Source organism: Colletotrichum chrysophilum, assembly GCF_026319265.1.
Source record: "Colletotrichum chrysophilum strain AFK26 chromosome Unknown scaffold_19, whole genome shotgun sequence".
Lineage (NCBI taxonomy): Eukaryota > Fungi > Ascomycota > Sordariomycetes > Glomerellales > Glomerellaceae > Colletotrichum > Colletotrichum chrysophilum.
This window is the reverse complement of record NW_026517306.1, coordinates 278,359-292,209: the sequence shown is the minus strand read 5'-3', so window position 1 is coordinate 292,209 and position 13,851 is coordinate 278,359. Positions and strand designations below refer to the sequence as shown.

General features: G+C 55.3%; 3 protein-coding genes across 3 annotated transcripts; all 3 read left to right on the top strand.

Annotated features, from left to right (window-relative positions):
• Window positions 1-146: 146 nt before the first annotated feature.
• On the top strand, window positions 147-1,001 carry COL26b_003455 (uncharacterized protein; the record flags this gene model as incomplete). The annotated part of the gene is made up of 3 exons (XM_053176352.1): window positions 147-581; window positions 634-775; window positions 826-1,001. The coding sequence occupies 3 exons, from the start codon at window positions 147-149 to the stop codon at window positions 999-1,001; spliced, it is 753 nt and encodes a 250-aa protein (XP_053039701.1).
• Window positions 1,002-1,449: 448 nt separating this feature from the next.
• COL26b_003454 (uncharacterized protein) lies at window positions 1,450-2,605 on the top strand (the record flags this gene model as incomplete). The annotated part of the gene is made up of 3 exons (XM_053176351.1): window positions 1,450-1,536; window positions 1,586-2,208; window positions 2,257-2,605. The coding sequence occupies 3 exons, from the start codon at window positions 1,450-1,452 to the stop codon at window positions 2,603-2,605; spliced, it is 1,059 nt and encodes a 352-aa protein (XP_053039700.1).
• A 5,094-nt stretch (window positions 2,606-7,699) lies between these two features.
• On the top strand, window positions 7,700-10,367 carry ACU5 (Acetyl-coenzyme A synthetase; the record flags this gene model as incomplete). Its single annotated transcript, XM_053176350.1, has 6 exons — window positions 7,700-7,766; window positions 7,986-8,009; window positions 8,314-9,476; window positions 9,532-9,792; window positions 9,843-10,247; window positions 10,302-10,367. 6 exons carry the CDS (start codon window positions 7,700-7,702, stop codon window positions 10,365-10,367), a joined length of 1,986 nt encoding a protein of 661 aa, XP_053039699.1.
• Window positions 10,368-13,851: the final 3,484 nt, after the last annotated feature.

Sequence of the window (13,851 nt, the reverse complement as noted above, 5' to 3'; positions counted from 1 at the left end):
GGGGTGTGGCTGAAGCAGGAGCTCCAAGCCTCAGGAAAAAACGAGCGCCCAAATTTTCAGGCCACCTCAGCCACACCTCGTGCTGCAAAGCTGGGGATTTTTTTGGAGATACTATCGTCAACCTCATCAATCGGCAAGTCGCAAACATGAGGCCCAACGCTCCCTCGGCGCTTCTCAGCGCCTTTCAAGGCCTCAGAATCTCTGCGGCGCCATCAATCAACCCCTTTGACGCTGCCATCCGACCCCAATTGACCAAGCCACTGGTCGCATCACAGATCCTCCGCGAGGCCCGCCCATTCTCGTCGACAACTGCTCAGCAAGGCAACTGGCTCGAACCCTCGATCGACCGAACGAAGAAGATGATGAAGGGACGGCCTCGTGTGGCAACCGGAGGATCGACCAAAGGCACGACTGTCATCTGGGGCGATTATGGCCTTCGCATGAAGGACCACCACCGAAGAATCAGCGCGAAGCAATTAAAGAACGCCGAGGACACCATCAAGATGAGGTTGCGTGGTCAGAAGTACCGTCTGTACAAGAGGATATGCTGTAACGTTGGAGTCTACGTCTCCGGTAACGAGGTGAGGGGTGATAGAGCGTATGGCAAGTACCCATGCTGATTTGTGATGCTAGATGCGTATGGGTAAGGGTAAGGGTTCTTTCGATCACTGGGCTGCGCGTGTTGCAGTAAACCAGATTGTTTTTGAAATCAAGGGAATGCTTCACGAGGCTGTCGCGAAGGATGCCTTCCGCCTGGCCGGTAACAAGCTGCCTGGTAAGTATAGATCGCCCTTATGAAGACCACCAGGACTAACTCAAGATCAGGACAATGGGAATTCGTTCACAAGGGAGAGGCCCCCGTGGTTGGAATTACGAAGCTTGACGGTGTTACGTTGGAGGAGTTGAAGAGGCCGAGAAAGCAGATTGCGCCAGCGGACTTGATTGCAGAGGCGCCCACCAAACCTACGAGTGCTCCTTCTGCCGGCTCGCCTTCTGATTGAGATCAAGTATAAGCGAAGCCTGTATCATATAACCCATCCCCTGGAATTAGGAGCAATATCAGGATAGGAATGGTTGTACTATAAGCTTTCCACGTGCAATGACTACCAAAGCACTGAAGCTACGGAAAAATGAAATGAAATATGCCTCGATCCAAACAAGTATAGAATCGGCCCAAAAAGCGTTGAAAGTTGAATTGGAGAGGCGCCTTAAGTCCATGTGCAATAAGTGATATGGAGCCGCACAGTAGAGGGGGCATCATTGTGGCACATGCAGCTGCGGGAGGGAGCACGGGCCTTATCCACCAGCCACACTTGAACGCATTTCCCACTTAACGCGACTTTGGCTCTCAACGCGTCTTCCATCCCAGTCGATCGCCAAAAAGTCCACGACTGAACAGGCCAAAGTCCAACAACACAGAACCAGCGACAAAACAACCAAACAACCGCAATGGCGCTCATCGTCGACAAACACAGACCTCGGTCACTGGATGCCCTGACATACCACCAGGAACTGTCAGATAGGCTTGGTTCGTTGGTAGGTCTTCAATTTCAAGCTGTCATAGGCAGCAACTCACCAAATGCAGGCGCAAAGCGGTGATTTCCCCCACCTTCTGGTATACGGTCCTTCGGGCGCGGGCAAGAAGACGCGCATCGTCGCCACGCTGAAGGAGTTGTATGGACCAGGCGTAGAGAAGATCAAGATCGACGCACGAGTGTTCCAGACGTCGAGCAACCGCAAGCTCGAGTTCAACATTGTCGCCTCCAACTACCATCTCGAAATCACACCTTCCGACGTCGGCAACTATGACAGAGTCGTGGTTCAGGACCTTCTGAAAGAGGTGGCGCAGACACAACAGGTCGACCAGTCGGCAAAGCAGAGATTCAAGGTTGTGGTGATCAATGAGGCGGACCACCTGACAAGAGATGCGCAGGCGGCTCTGCGTCGGACGATGGAGAAGTACTCTCCGAACCTGCGATTGATCCTCCTTGCCAACTCGACGGCCAACATCATCGCCCCTATTCGATCGAGAACGCTGCTGGTCAGAGTTGCTGCCCCCAGTCACGAGGAGATCTGCGAAGTCCTGGCCGTATCGGCAAAGAAGGAGAACTGGCCCATGGTCAAGGGCTTGCACATGAGGATAGCACAGGAGAGTGGCAGAAATCTGAGACGAGCTCTTCTTATGTACGAGGCAGTTCATGCCCAGAAGTACGTCATCTTGTCATCCCGGGATGCATCAAAGCTGACCCATCACAGCGAGAAAGTGACGGACAGCACACCGATCCCGCCTCCAGATTGGGAGGCGCTCATCAGCCAGATTGCGAGGGAAATCGTCGAAGAGCACACCCCGGCCCGGATCCTTCAGGTGCGGGCGAAGCTGTACGACCTCCTTACGCATTGCATACCGCCAACGACTATTCTCAAGACCCTCACCTTTAAGCTTATCCCTCTAATTGACGATGCCCTCAAGGCCGAGGTGATCAAGTGGTCAGCGTTCTACGAGCACAGAATCAGGATGGGCACCAAGGTCATCTTCCACTTGGAGGCCTTTGTGGCGAAGTTCATGAGAATCATGGAAATGTACTTGATGAGCATGGATCTGTAAGCAGGGAGATGTCTAAATGGGGGCGTTCAGGGTTTATTGGGTGGCATGTGCTGGAAGCAGCAGTAATATAGGTGGAAAGAGACAAAATACACTATATCGCTTCGGGGATGAATACCTGCCAACAAAACTATTCTCACAGCTTTGTTCTACCTACGATATGGCGCTTTTTCTTCCGCTGGCGTTTCGTCAAATGGCACCTTATGACCGCCAATTTGGCGACACTTACCAAGAGCTGGGATAGGTGCCAGAGAATTTCTGATAGCAACAAACCACATTGCCCAAGAGCTTCTCCCACGATATGCGAAACGTAAACGTCCAATCAGGAGGTACGGTCCTGCAATTGCTTTCTGCTACTCGAGCGTATTGCGCACGCTACGCCATTGAATATGATGTCAGGGACAAACGGCGGAATAGTAGAAGACTCTTTCTACTCGGCACACCGCTTGGTTCTTCCAGGTTAGTAGTCGATAACAGGTCAGTCTGTTTCGACGATCAGAAGTTGGATACTGCCGAACTTATCAACGGACAAAACCTCTGGTTCTTGAACAGAGGCTCATTTACCCTTAAGTTTGCGAAAAGTAGTCACGCAGCATCGGTCATTGATAGGGAATCTGAGGATCGCAAAGCGAAGTAATCAATCAAGAGCAATTGGATCAGCAAAGCCGTTCGGTTAAAGGCGTTTTGACCAGGGTCAATCATCGCATGCTGGTGGTCCAGACCCTTGACGGTGCAGGTCGACTCGAGTCTCGCAGTTGCCTATTCGAGACAGGCGAGTATGCGTGTGGATGTATGCCTCACCCTGCAGGATGCAGTGCTAACAAACGATTGCATGGCCACGGCGCGGCGGGTAAGACGGCTGCCTTCCCATACTCAACACTCTGTCATCTCGAGAGCCTCCCAACAAATTGGGATTCCCACATGTCGGCGGAGACACTGGCAACGGACCGTACGATGTTCGGAATCGACGGTGGTTTTTCCCAAATGACCTATTCGAGACAAATGCCGCTTCTCCAAGAGAGCCCCGGAATCCGTACACCAAGCAGCTGGGCCCCAGAATTCTATGTGATTTCTCCGTATTGGGAGAAAGTGTTTCTTCGTCCGAGCTACCCACAGAAAACCAGCGGGACTGGGGCCAAGCAATTCAGATGCGGCGACGGGCGAGGATGGCCAACCACCCCGCGGATATGTCGTCGGTTGTGCCAAGTCCAACTTCCATTCGTCCATCCTATGAGATGGCGGCATGTGGACTGACCCGGATGGCAGGGGAGGCTAAGGGAGCAGTCAAGACTGACACAGGGACAAGGAGGTGGAGGGCAAGGGACCCGGCCTTCTGGAATGGCAGCCTAAAACAGCGCAGCGCAGCGCATCAGAGGCGAGGGCAGCAGCGGCCCCCCAGGATCCCAGGTGTGCCAGGTCATGTTCTCCAATACCCCTCGTGGGCGGGAGTCTGGGGGAAAATGCGGGAAGTCCGGGGGCACGGGGTACTGCGGTAAGTACAGCGGTACAGGAGCAAGGATGGAAGGTTTGGTTGTTGGAAGCGGGCAGCGTGGAGGAAGAGAGGAGCTGCTGGTTAGCCGCGGGCTTCCTATCGAATCGGCTGCGAGGGCCCGGCGCTACGTATTGGCACAAGTTTTGGAATGCGTTGGTCCATCTTGTTCGACCACGTCTTCAAGTAAGAAAATGACGGGCGTGAGACGGCGCATCTTCGTCTGAAGGGAGTGGCTTCCTGTCGCTGCAAGCCTCTCAAGGTACATGGCGGGAAGGAACAAGACGATAGGTAGCCACCTGCTTCGGGCTGCATCATTACCCGAGGTGAGATGAATCCGCTGCTGAGAAACAACCACCGCCTTCCTTCTGGACGAGGGGCGGGCGGAACTTCCGTTCGACCCCTCCAACCACACCGCACACATACATGGAGGCGCACTGCTCCCGAGAGTCTTTCTCCGCATTGCGCATGGCCAAGGTCGGGATGGCCCCTCCAGTGTCTTGTGGTTACACACCACCTTCAGACACCACAATCCCACGACAACACCCTGTGGACGACCAAGCAGACGTCTCATCTTGAATGTCGGCGGCCATGATAGCGGCCTTGCCTAATTCGATACATCTACAGACTCGCTATCGCCAAGTGGGTACGACTACTGTGCTGCGACTCAATATAGGTTATTCGGTGGACCATGGCCGACGTCGGAGGCACTGCTGGCCGCAAAACTGGTTGGATACCGCAGACGCACATCGCATATCAGCACTCAGTCATCACAGTGGGTTCGGGGACACTTTTCTCTTCCGCACCATCGACAAGCCCAAGGCTCGAACCCACAATCTGCAGGGAGTAACGCGTTTGCAAATTGCGATTGCAGATGTGGGTGTCGACCCCAGAATCTGCGAGACTTGTTGAATCCCGACCCAACACCAGACCCGAAGCAGCCATGATTTTCAGCGGGGATTCTGGCCGACTTTCTGCGCGTCGTTTCTTCTTCTCGGCGGCTGCTCGCAAAGTCGGATCTGTCAACGGGTAGAATTCGACTTTGGGTCGGCTGAGCAACTGGCATTGCAGGCGAGATATCGACATCACCAGAGATGTGGGAAGCCAAGACGGAGCCTGCAATCATATCGATGTCATTGTTGGAGTCAATCCAATCACGGGGGCTGTCGCGGACGGCAGTCGTTGGTAGCGCGTCGCGATCAGCAAGCATCCGCCTGCGCTGGCGCAAAACTCACTGGCCAGCAGCCGCACGCCGGCTTCAAGAGCGGCGCCATTCGGTCAGCCCAGAAACTTTTGGAGGCGCACCAACTCGATGCTGCTGGGGGAGAGTGCGGGGAACTCTCTGGGCGTATGAGGGGCAAACTGAGCTTGACGACACGCACCGACAGCACTGTGCTTCAATTCGCAACGTAGACGAAGCTCAGCGGTTCTACGGTGACAAATTCGACCTCTTGGTCGTCTTCAGTCTAGAGCAGCACGACATGGTCCCGGAGGCACACATCTGGTGACAGGCGCCACTTATCCTTTTGAAGATGATGTGTCACTGGCGTCTTCTCGGTGATTTTGGTTCTTACACTAGAGACATGCCAGGCCACACCGAGAGAAAAGAATGAACGAGCAAGGAGCAAACCACATGAGTGGAACGTCGTCACGAACCATTAAGCTCCACCTCGAATGCTGCTCCCCCTTTGCCCATGATCGGCCATTTGCTGGCAAAATGCTCATAGGGCGACAAGGAGATATTTTAAAATGTGAAATTTGGGCGGTCCACTTGGGCTAGATACAGCAGGCCAGCACCTGTCGCCCATCGGCCATGCCTCGCAGCAAGGTGATTGACATGCGATACCCCCGTTTAAGGACAGGCGCCCTGACGCCAATGGTGTGAGAACGCATGTACCGCCGCTTCTACACCTCCATAAAAAAACCGATGGGTGTGCTCTTGGTCTTCGTCACCGTCACCCCAAGAACAGGCAACGATCGATCACGAGAAGGGGCGCCGGTCGGCTGTGTTTTTCTCGGCCGGTCGACGGGGCAGCACCAGCCAAGGTCACGACAGGAATCATTGCTTTCAGACGAGGGTTGATTCGTCTGGACTAGCCAAGCACTTTGGGCTTAACGAGAAGGCTCCCTGGCGCCGCTCAACACGGGTTCGCGGAGGTCCAGTTATTATCACTCATGTATGGATGACCGTTTCTGAAATGCCCCGCCCCCAGGTTAGGACCAACCGGCCGGCCCAGGAGCACCCAGGCGCGGACGGCAGGTAAGTAGATACGTCTCGCAGGACAAGCAGCTTTCAGACGCTACTGCAGAGTAGTGCTGTTGCGTATCTGCATCGGTCGTGGTAGGCTGGTTTGGATGCGAGGGGTTGCAGCGTTCGCAGGCGGTTCGGGGCAAAGGAAAAACGTCTGGATGCATGAACCCCGGCCAAGCGGTAACGCGCCGCCGCCGTAATACCTACCAGCGAGATGCGAATGGGATTGCGGAGCCGTGGCAAGCCATTCACCAATGGGCGGCCGCGGGAGGGCTGATGGAGGTCCCCTTTCCGCGCGCCTTGTCCCTTTTCTCCATCGACTCTAGCATCATCGGGCTGTACTGTACCGTGGTCCCGTACCGAGAATGGGGCTCCCTGCCAGGCTGGGCCTCTGCGTGATTTCACTCCAAGATTGGGAGCTGGAAATAGATTCCTGGTACCATAGGTAAGGTGGCTAGAGAATGACCAAGTCGAGTGACGGTGAGTGAGGCGTCTTTTGTGTAAAGTCACCTTCTCCGTCACCTTAGGCAGTGAATGAAGAAGGCGTTGCCATGGAATAATGGATGGAGATGGGTATCCGTTCTGATGGAGAGAGGGTCCGTAGACAAGTAAGCGATCTCGGTCTTTGTCTTCCAGGGCCATTCCTAGGCTGGGTAAGGTAGCCTAGTGTTGGGCCGTCTGGCCTGTCTCCAATGGAGCAAGCAGCTCAACCGGTGCACCGTACCGAGCGCAGTGTCTCCGGCTCGAGCTGGAGTCCACCTTCCAGCTCAGTTGGCGGCGTTCAGGACAAGTCCCCATTCGCCCATTAAAAGCAATCCTGTCCCCCGTCCAATTCGCAGCCCGGCCACTAAAGGAATCGATCTTCTTAATTACTACGTCTCCCTCTTCTTCCCATCCTCACTTTCTCCCTCTTCTTGCCTCTTCACTTTCTCCTACATCCATCACCAGCCCTCCCTCCTCCAGCTTCTTCTACAGTGACAGCTTCAGCATCCACTTTGCCTGAAGTTGCCCCATTGGAATCGCGAACTTGCTGCTGCCGCTACCCGCTCTGCAGCAAACCCGGACCGCCATCAGCCCAGGAACCACGCGACCCGAAACCTCGCTATCGAGAAGCAAGGCCCGTCGTGTGTGGAGAGTTGCGCCAGTTGCCATACTGCCAGCCTCGCTTGTCACCGTAGCTGCACCGAAAGCGCCCGCTTGTCTCCCGACGACGTCGAAAAGACAGACCACGTCGAACGATTCGCGGTCTTAGCAGCTCCAGCGTCTCTCGACCTGCCTCACCACCACCAAACCACAAGCTGCAATCCTGCACAAAGTAGCCCGCATCCTTCATAAACGCACACATAACCCCGCCACCATGGCCGCATCAACAGAGCAACAAAAGGCCCCTGTGGTCGCTGAGGCCCACCTTGTTGATACCTTCCGTAAGCCCGAACATTCCCCAATTTCCTTCTTCTGCGTCCGGCAGCGGCAGTAGTAGCAGCACCAGTAGAGAGCGCGGTAGCGACAGCAACACCACACCACCATCACCGCAACGTGCATTAGCTTGTACACTCGACGCAAAGCTCTGCCTGCCTGTCTCTCTCGCGCAGTCGTTCCTTTTCTTCCGTTGGGAACAACCATGGCTAACTGCTTCCCAACAGATCCTCCCCAGAAGATGCTTGACAGTAAGTGCGCCGCCGTGTTGCAGACCCAAACCCACCCATAATCCCGTCCCATGGCCTGTTGGCGGCCAAAAGTCGCGTGAGGGGCACTGGAGACTGTGCGCAAGGGGAGGGGCAAAAGAGAGGGGCTTTCAGCGCTCTGGAAGCTCTTGGGCTCGTCTGATTGGACACTTCGCTGACTTACCTGTGCCTTCCCGCAGAGCACCCCAGCCAGCCCCACTTGAGCAGTAAGTCATTCCCCTCTTTACCCCAAATCCATGCCTCTTCATTGGCTAACCGGAGCTCTCTCTGCCCCTCCTTCGCACAGGTCTCGAAGATTACCAGAAGTTGTACAAGGAATCCATCACCGACCCCAAGGCCTTCTGGGGCACCAAGGCTCGCGAGCTCCTGACCTGGTTCAGCGACTTCCAGACCGTCTATTCCGGCTCTCTCGAGGGAGGTGACAGCGCCTGGTTCGTTGAGGGCCAGCTCAACGCTTCTTACAACTGTGTCGACCGCCACGCCTTCGCCGATCCCGACCGCGTGGCTATCATCTACGAGGCCGACGAGCCCGGCGATGGCCGCAATGTCACCTACGGCGAGCTCCTTAGAGAGGTCTCGAGGACCGCCTGGGTCCTGAAGCAGATGGGTGTGCGCAAGGGCGACACCGTTGCCATCTACCTGCCCATGATTCCCGAGGCCCTGATTGCCCTCCTCGCTTGCGTCCGTATCGGCGCTGTCCACTCCGTCGTCTTTGCCGGTTTCTCTGCCGACTCCCTCCGCGATCGTGTCATTGACGGCAACTCCAAGGTCGTCATCACCACCGACGAGGGCAAGCGTGGCGGCAAGTTGATTGGCACCAAGAAGATCGTCGACGATGCTCTCAAGCAGTGCCCTGATGTCTCTCACGTCCTTGTCTACAAGCGTACCGGCGCCGATGTGCCCATGACCAAGGGCCGTGATTGGTGGTGGCACGAGGAGGTCGAGAAGTGGCCTGCCTACTTCCCTCCCGAGCGCATGAACTCTGAGGACCCCCTCTTCCTCCTCTACACTTCCGGTTCTACCGGCAAGCCTAAGGGTGTTTTGCACACCACCGGCGGGTACCTCGTCGGCGCCGCCGCAACCGGCAAGTACGTCTTCGACATCCACGAGGGTGACCGCTACTTCTGTGGTGGTGATGTCGGATGGATTACCGGCCACACCTATGTCGTCTACGCGCCTCTGCTGCTTGGTGTTACCACCGTCGTCTTCGAGGGTACTCCTGCCTATCCCAACTTCTCAAGATATTGGGATATCATCGCCGAGCACCGCATCACCCAGTTCTACGTTGCTCCTACCGCTCTGCGTCTGCTGAAGCGCGCCGGTGACCAACATGTCAAGGGTAACATGAAGCACCTTCGTGTCTTGGGCTCCGTCGGCGAGCCCATTGCCGCCGAGGTTTGGAAGTGGTACTTTGAGGTCGTTGGCAAGGAGGAGGCTCACATTGTCGACGTAAGTGAAAACACGTCTCGGTATACGTTATGCACCAAACTGACCTTTCTCGCAGACATACTGGCAGACCGAGACTGGATCCAACGTCATCACTCCCCTGGCTGGCGTCACACCCACCAAGCCTGGTAGCGCATCTCTGCCATTCTTCGGCATCGAGCCTGCCATTATCGACCCTGTTTCCGGCGAGGAGATCCACGGCAACGACGTGGAGGGTGTCCTTGCCTTCAAGCAGGCCTGGCCTTCGATGGCCCGCACCGTCTGGGGTGCTCACAGGCGCTACATGGACACCTACCTCAACGTCTACAAGGGCTACTACGTGAGTATCACTGCCTCTACACCGCAAACTAACACTGACATTGAATCAAGTTCACCGGAGACGGTGCCGGCCGTGACCACGAGGGCTTCTACTGGATCCGCGGACGTGTCGACGACGTTGTCAACGTCTCGGGTCACCGTTTGTCGACTGCCGAGATCGAGGCCGCGCTCATTGAGCACCACTCCATTGCCGAAGCCGCCGTCGTTGGTGTTGCCGACGAGCTCACCGGTCAGGCTGTCAACGCCTTCGTCGCCCTCAAGGACGGCAACGAGGCCACGGATGCGCTCCGCAAGGAGTTCATCATGCAGGTGCGCAAGAGCATCGGTCCCTTCGCGGCTCCCAAGGCCGTGCACATTGTGCCCGACCTGCCCAAGACCCGTTCCGGCAAGATCATGCGCAGAATCCTGCGCAAGATTCTGGCTGGCGAGGAGGACCAGCTTGGTGACGTGACGACAGTATGTCTCCCTCGATTCTCAGTGACGCGCACCAGAAGGCTAACGTTGAGACAGCTGTCCGACCCATCAATCGTTAACAAGATCATCACCATTGTCCACGAGGAGAAGAGAAAGAAGTAAAACCATCGTAGCGAAGGGATGAAGAGGGGGGAAAGAAGAAGACATTCGATACCACGAGGAGAGGAGGATACAAAGAGGAGAGACCTCCCTCCTTAGCCCATGATGGATAATTGGGGTTCTTTTGCCATAAGCGACATGTTCAGAGTTCTTGAGCTACTTTTACAAATCAAGAAAAAAACGTTGAAAACTTATCTCTTCTCTTCCACTAGCGGGGCGGTAGCGGATTGTGATTCACTGAACACGACTTGGTAGGGCCGATTGATACATGATATCGGAAACGGGACACACAGCTGCGCCTCGTCTCCCAACCCACGCGATGTTGAAGGGTCTCGGACATACCGGGCTGGTCATCGTTGTTGGCCCCCCGGCCGATCGGCGGAATCAAACGGGGTCCCGGGCCCCCGCGAAGGCAAAATCGCACCCGGACGCATGCAACTTGCTGACACTCGGACCCACGCAAGGCACTGCCTCGGCCCCGGGACTCCCATCACCTCGGCGCCGCTAGTCATTTGTCCCGTCTTTTCGTCCTTGTGTGTACATTATGATGCCAAGGACCGGTAGCTGCGCTAGGGCGTGCGTGGTGAGGACGAAGGGCACGGCCGGCCATGACATCGCGCTGGGGGGTCTTTTGGATACGGCTTGCGTGTGCGTGTTGCGAGAGTTGGTTCGTTTGAAGTTTGACAGTTGCAGAGCATGTGGTTGTACTTTGTACGCAAGGCTCAGTCGACGGGCAGTCTGGAGAGGTCGTCTCTGAGGGATGGGCGTATTCGTCATCAAAAGAAGGGGAGGACTCAGTCTCCAGCAGGTGCATGAGGCTTATGACTTCGTTAACCTCCCTGACTGCCTTAGTTTTCCAGAATTCCCGATTGGGACCGATCGCCGAGCACCCTGTGGCATGGCCTTTCCTTCCATCTGGCTCAGCAGTATCGCGAAATCAGCTGTGGTATCTTTGACGCTTCGGAATCGAGGAATGCCTGGTTCTCAACAACATCGTCGTCTGGGCAGTGCTACGTGGTGACAGTATTTTCATGAATCATCGTCACTGAGGTGGCTGCCGGTTTGCAATCAGGGTATTAGCGGAAGCAGCCGAATGAGCTACATTACTCTCTCAGGGCTATCTAATCCATAACGAACGCAATGCCGGCACATCGTCATGATGCTTGTTGCATCCGTGGCTGTGCCAACGACGACGACAAATCGAAAATGATGCCAGGAGACGACACACAAACGACAGTGGACCAGTCGGCTGAGCAGAGTTGCATGCTGTGGTAACATGAACCCAAGACTGGCAGTATTGGATCAAATATCACAACCGAGATCAAGAAAATTTACGAACCCGCGCGGCCAGACCCATCAACGGCCTCAGCTGCGCATGGGTTTCTCTCTGCAACCGTGCCCATCCGGCATGCGGTTTCCACGCAAGGTCGTCGAACAGGAAGCAGCCGCCGATTCAGGGCCTGCATGAGTTGAGCATGCCAACTTGCCAACGACTCCCCTCATCCAACGCCTTGGCCGATCAACAAACAACTCTTCAACCAACCACAGGTCTTCCGTTAACGAGGTGTACCCCTCCAACAATTCCTTTACGACAGTGAAGTTGGTTGGCCACTCAGCGTACCCTCATACTCGTCTCTCGTTGGCCTTCCTATGGCACAGCCTCAGCGAGCTGCATGACCTGCGCAAAATGGTGTACCACCACAGCTTAGAAAGCAAGAAGCAGGTCGTCGTCATCTCGCTCTGGGTGTGTGGGCATCCCCTTGGGGGCTAGCTTCAACATAGGAGACTTGGCATGTCATCAGGACTTCTTATGTCCGAGACATGGCAAGAGAGAGAAGCCGCTTTCCCTTTCTTCTGGCAATCTGCTGTTGCGGTGAAGTCGGGAGGAATGCGGCTCATGGCCCGACCGATTGGCAGCCACTCACAACGGCGGCTGGGCGGCTGCAGCCTGTGCGAGCCAAGATGACGAAGCGAATCGGTGATGCTGGCGTCGGTGTTGGTACCTTCATCTCTGTGTGAGCTGCTTTGAACTTCGTTACACGCGGTAATCTCAGCCTCAAACATCAGCCCCTGTGAGGCTGGTGTGATGTAGCACAATGTCCAAGATGTGAATCCGTGTTGTGTTGGTCTGTTTGAAGGATTGGCCTGAATTCGGCTGTCATCGTCGCATGCATAGTCCCCAAGCGACCGAAGTCAAGGCGACGTTGATCGACTAGACCAGAGGCTGCGTCGGAGCTTTCGGATGGTGAATCCACGTTTCTCGTTTGCACTTGCCCGCCCTGTACGTCGTTCAGATGATGACAGCCGTACTAACGGAGCAGTGAACATCTCAACCAAGTTTAAGCCAAGTAAGCTTGGCAATAAGGATTCGGCAGTGCCGTTCCGCCGGAAGCAATTTGGCAGCCGATGCGGGGGTCGATGGAGACCAGCACGTTCCCGGAGGCCTCTAGATAGCTGCAATCTCGGCCAATCGTCAGTGTTTGTTCATTATCCAGCGTGCCTCTCATGCGTGAACAAAGCCACCGAGGGATGGGCCGTACGCGCAATGCAAAAGCAGGATATCTTGTTCGATAGCCCACACTTGCATGGCGAAATGTGCCGGCGTCGGATGTGGCAGTTGTCTTAAACCCGAAAAGAGGGCTGTGAAAGCGGGGGAAAAAAGTCTTTTTTGCTTTTCTTCTTTCCGCTGACTCCAGAATCCAGACCGTCTGATGTATCGCGTCGAACCGGTCGCACAAAAACTTGGTTAATTGGTTTGGTCAGTGCCGGCACTTTGAGTTTGTTTGTGACCCCTGTCCCGCGAGCACGGGAGTCTGTTGTTAACTCAGTTTTTGAGAACCCGGGGCCTTGGATCTAGGGGTTCTCCAACAGTTGCAATCTGCTGTGCATCAGTATTTCGACAGATGTTTCAGAGTGAGGCGACGTTGCTTCCAGCCAATGGCGTTATGTTTGGTGATGATCAGAGACATGATGGACAATCGATAACGAACTGGCACTAAGAGCCAAGACACTGACACTGGGTAAAAGAATCGGTGACATCAAAGTCGAGCTGGGACTAGCGGCCGCTCCCAGTGTGCTCGTCAGAGACTTCTGGCCAAGATTGCTCAGCCCCGAGGCCAGGCTGGGTTGCAGAGGGGAGACGTAAGCTCATAAGCTTACCTTGAGACTCACAAGACCGTCCACTCCGACACGGCGGGGGCTAGTGTCATGGGCGTCTGCGACGTGAAGACCAACAACAAGGCAAGTGATGTTTGGCGTGGCATTGGCAGTCGAAGGTCCACCGAAAAGGTGCAGAGTAGAGAATGTCGGCCTAGACCCGGCTTGGTGGAAGCGTTCGATTTGATACTTAAGCATCAAGGTGCGTGGCCCTCGCGTCGGCTGTGATGGTTGGCATCGAGCAGGTTTAGAAAGATCTCATCATTCTTACCCACCATTTCATCCCACAACACGTTGCTCCCCAGTCATCACATTCAATTTGTCGTGACCG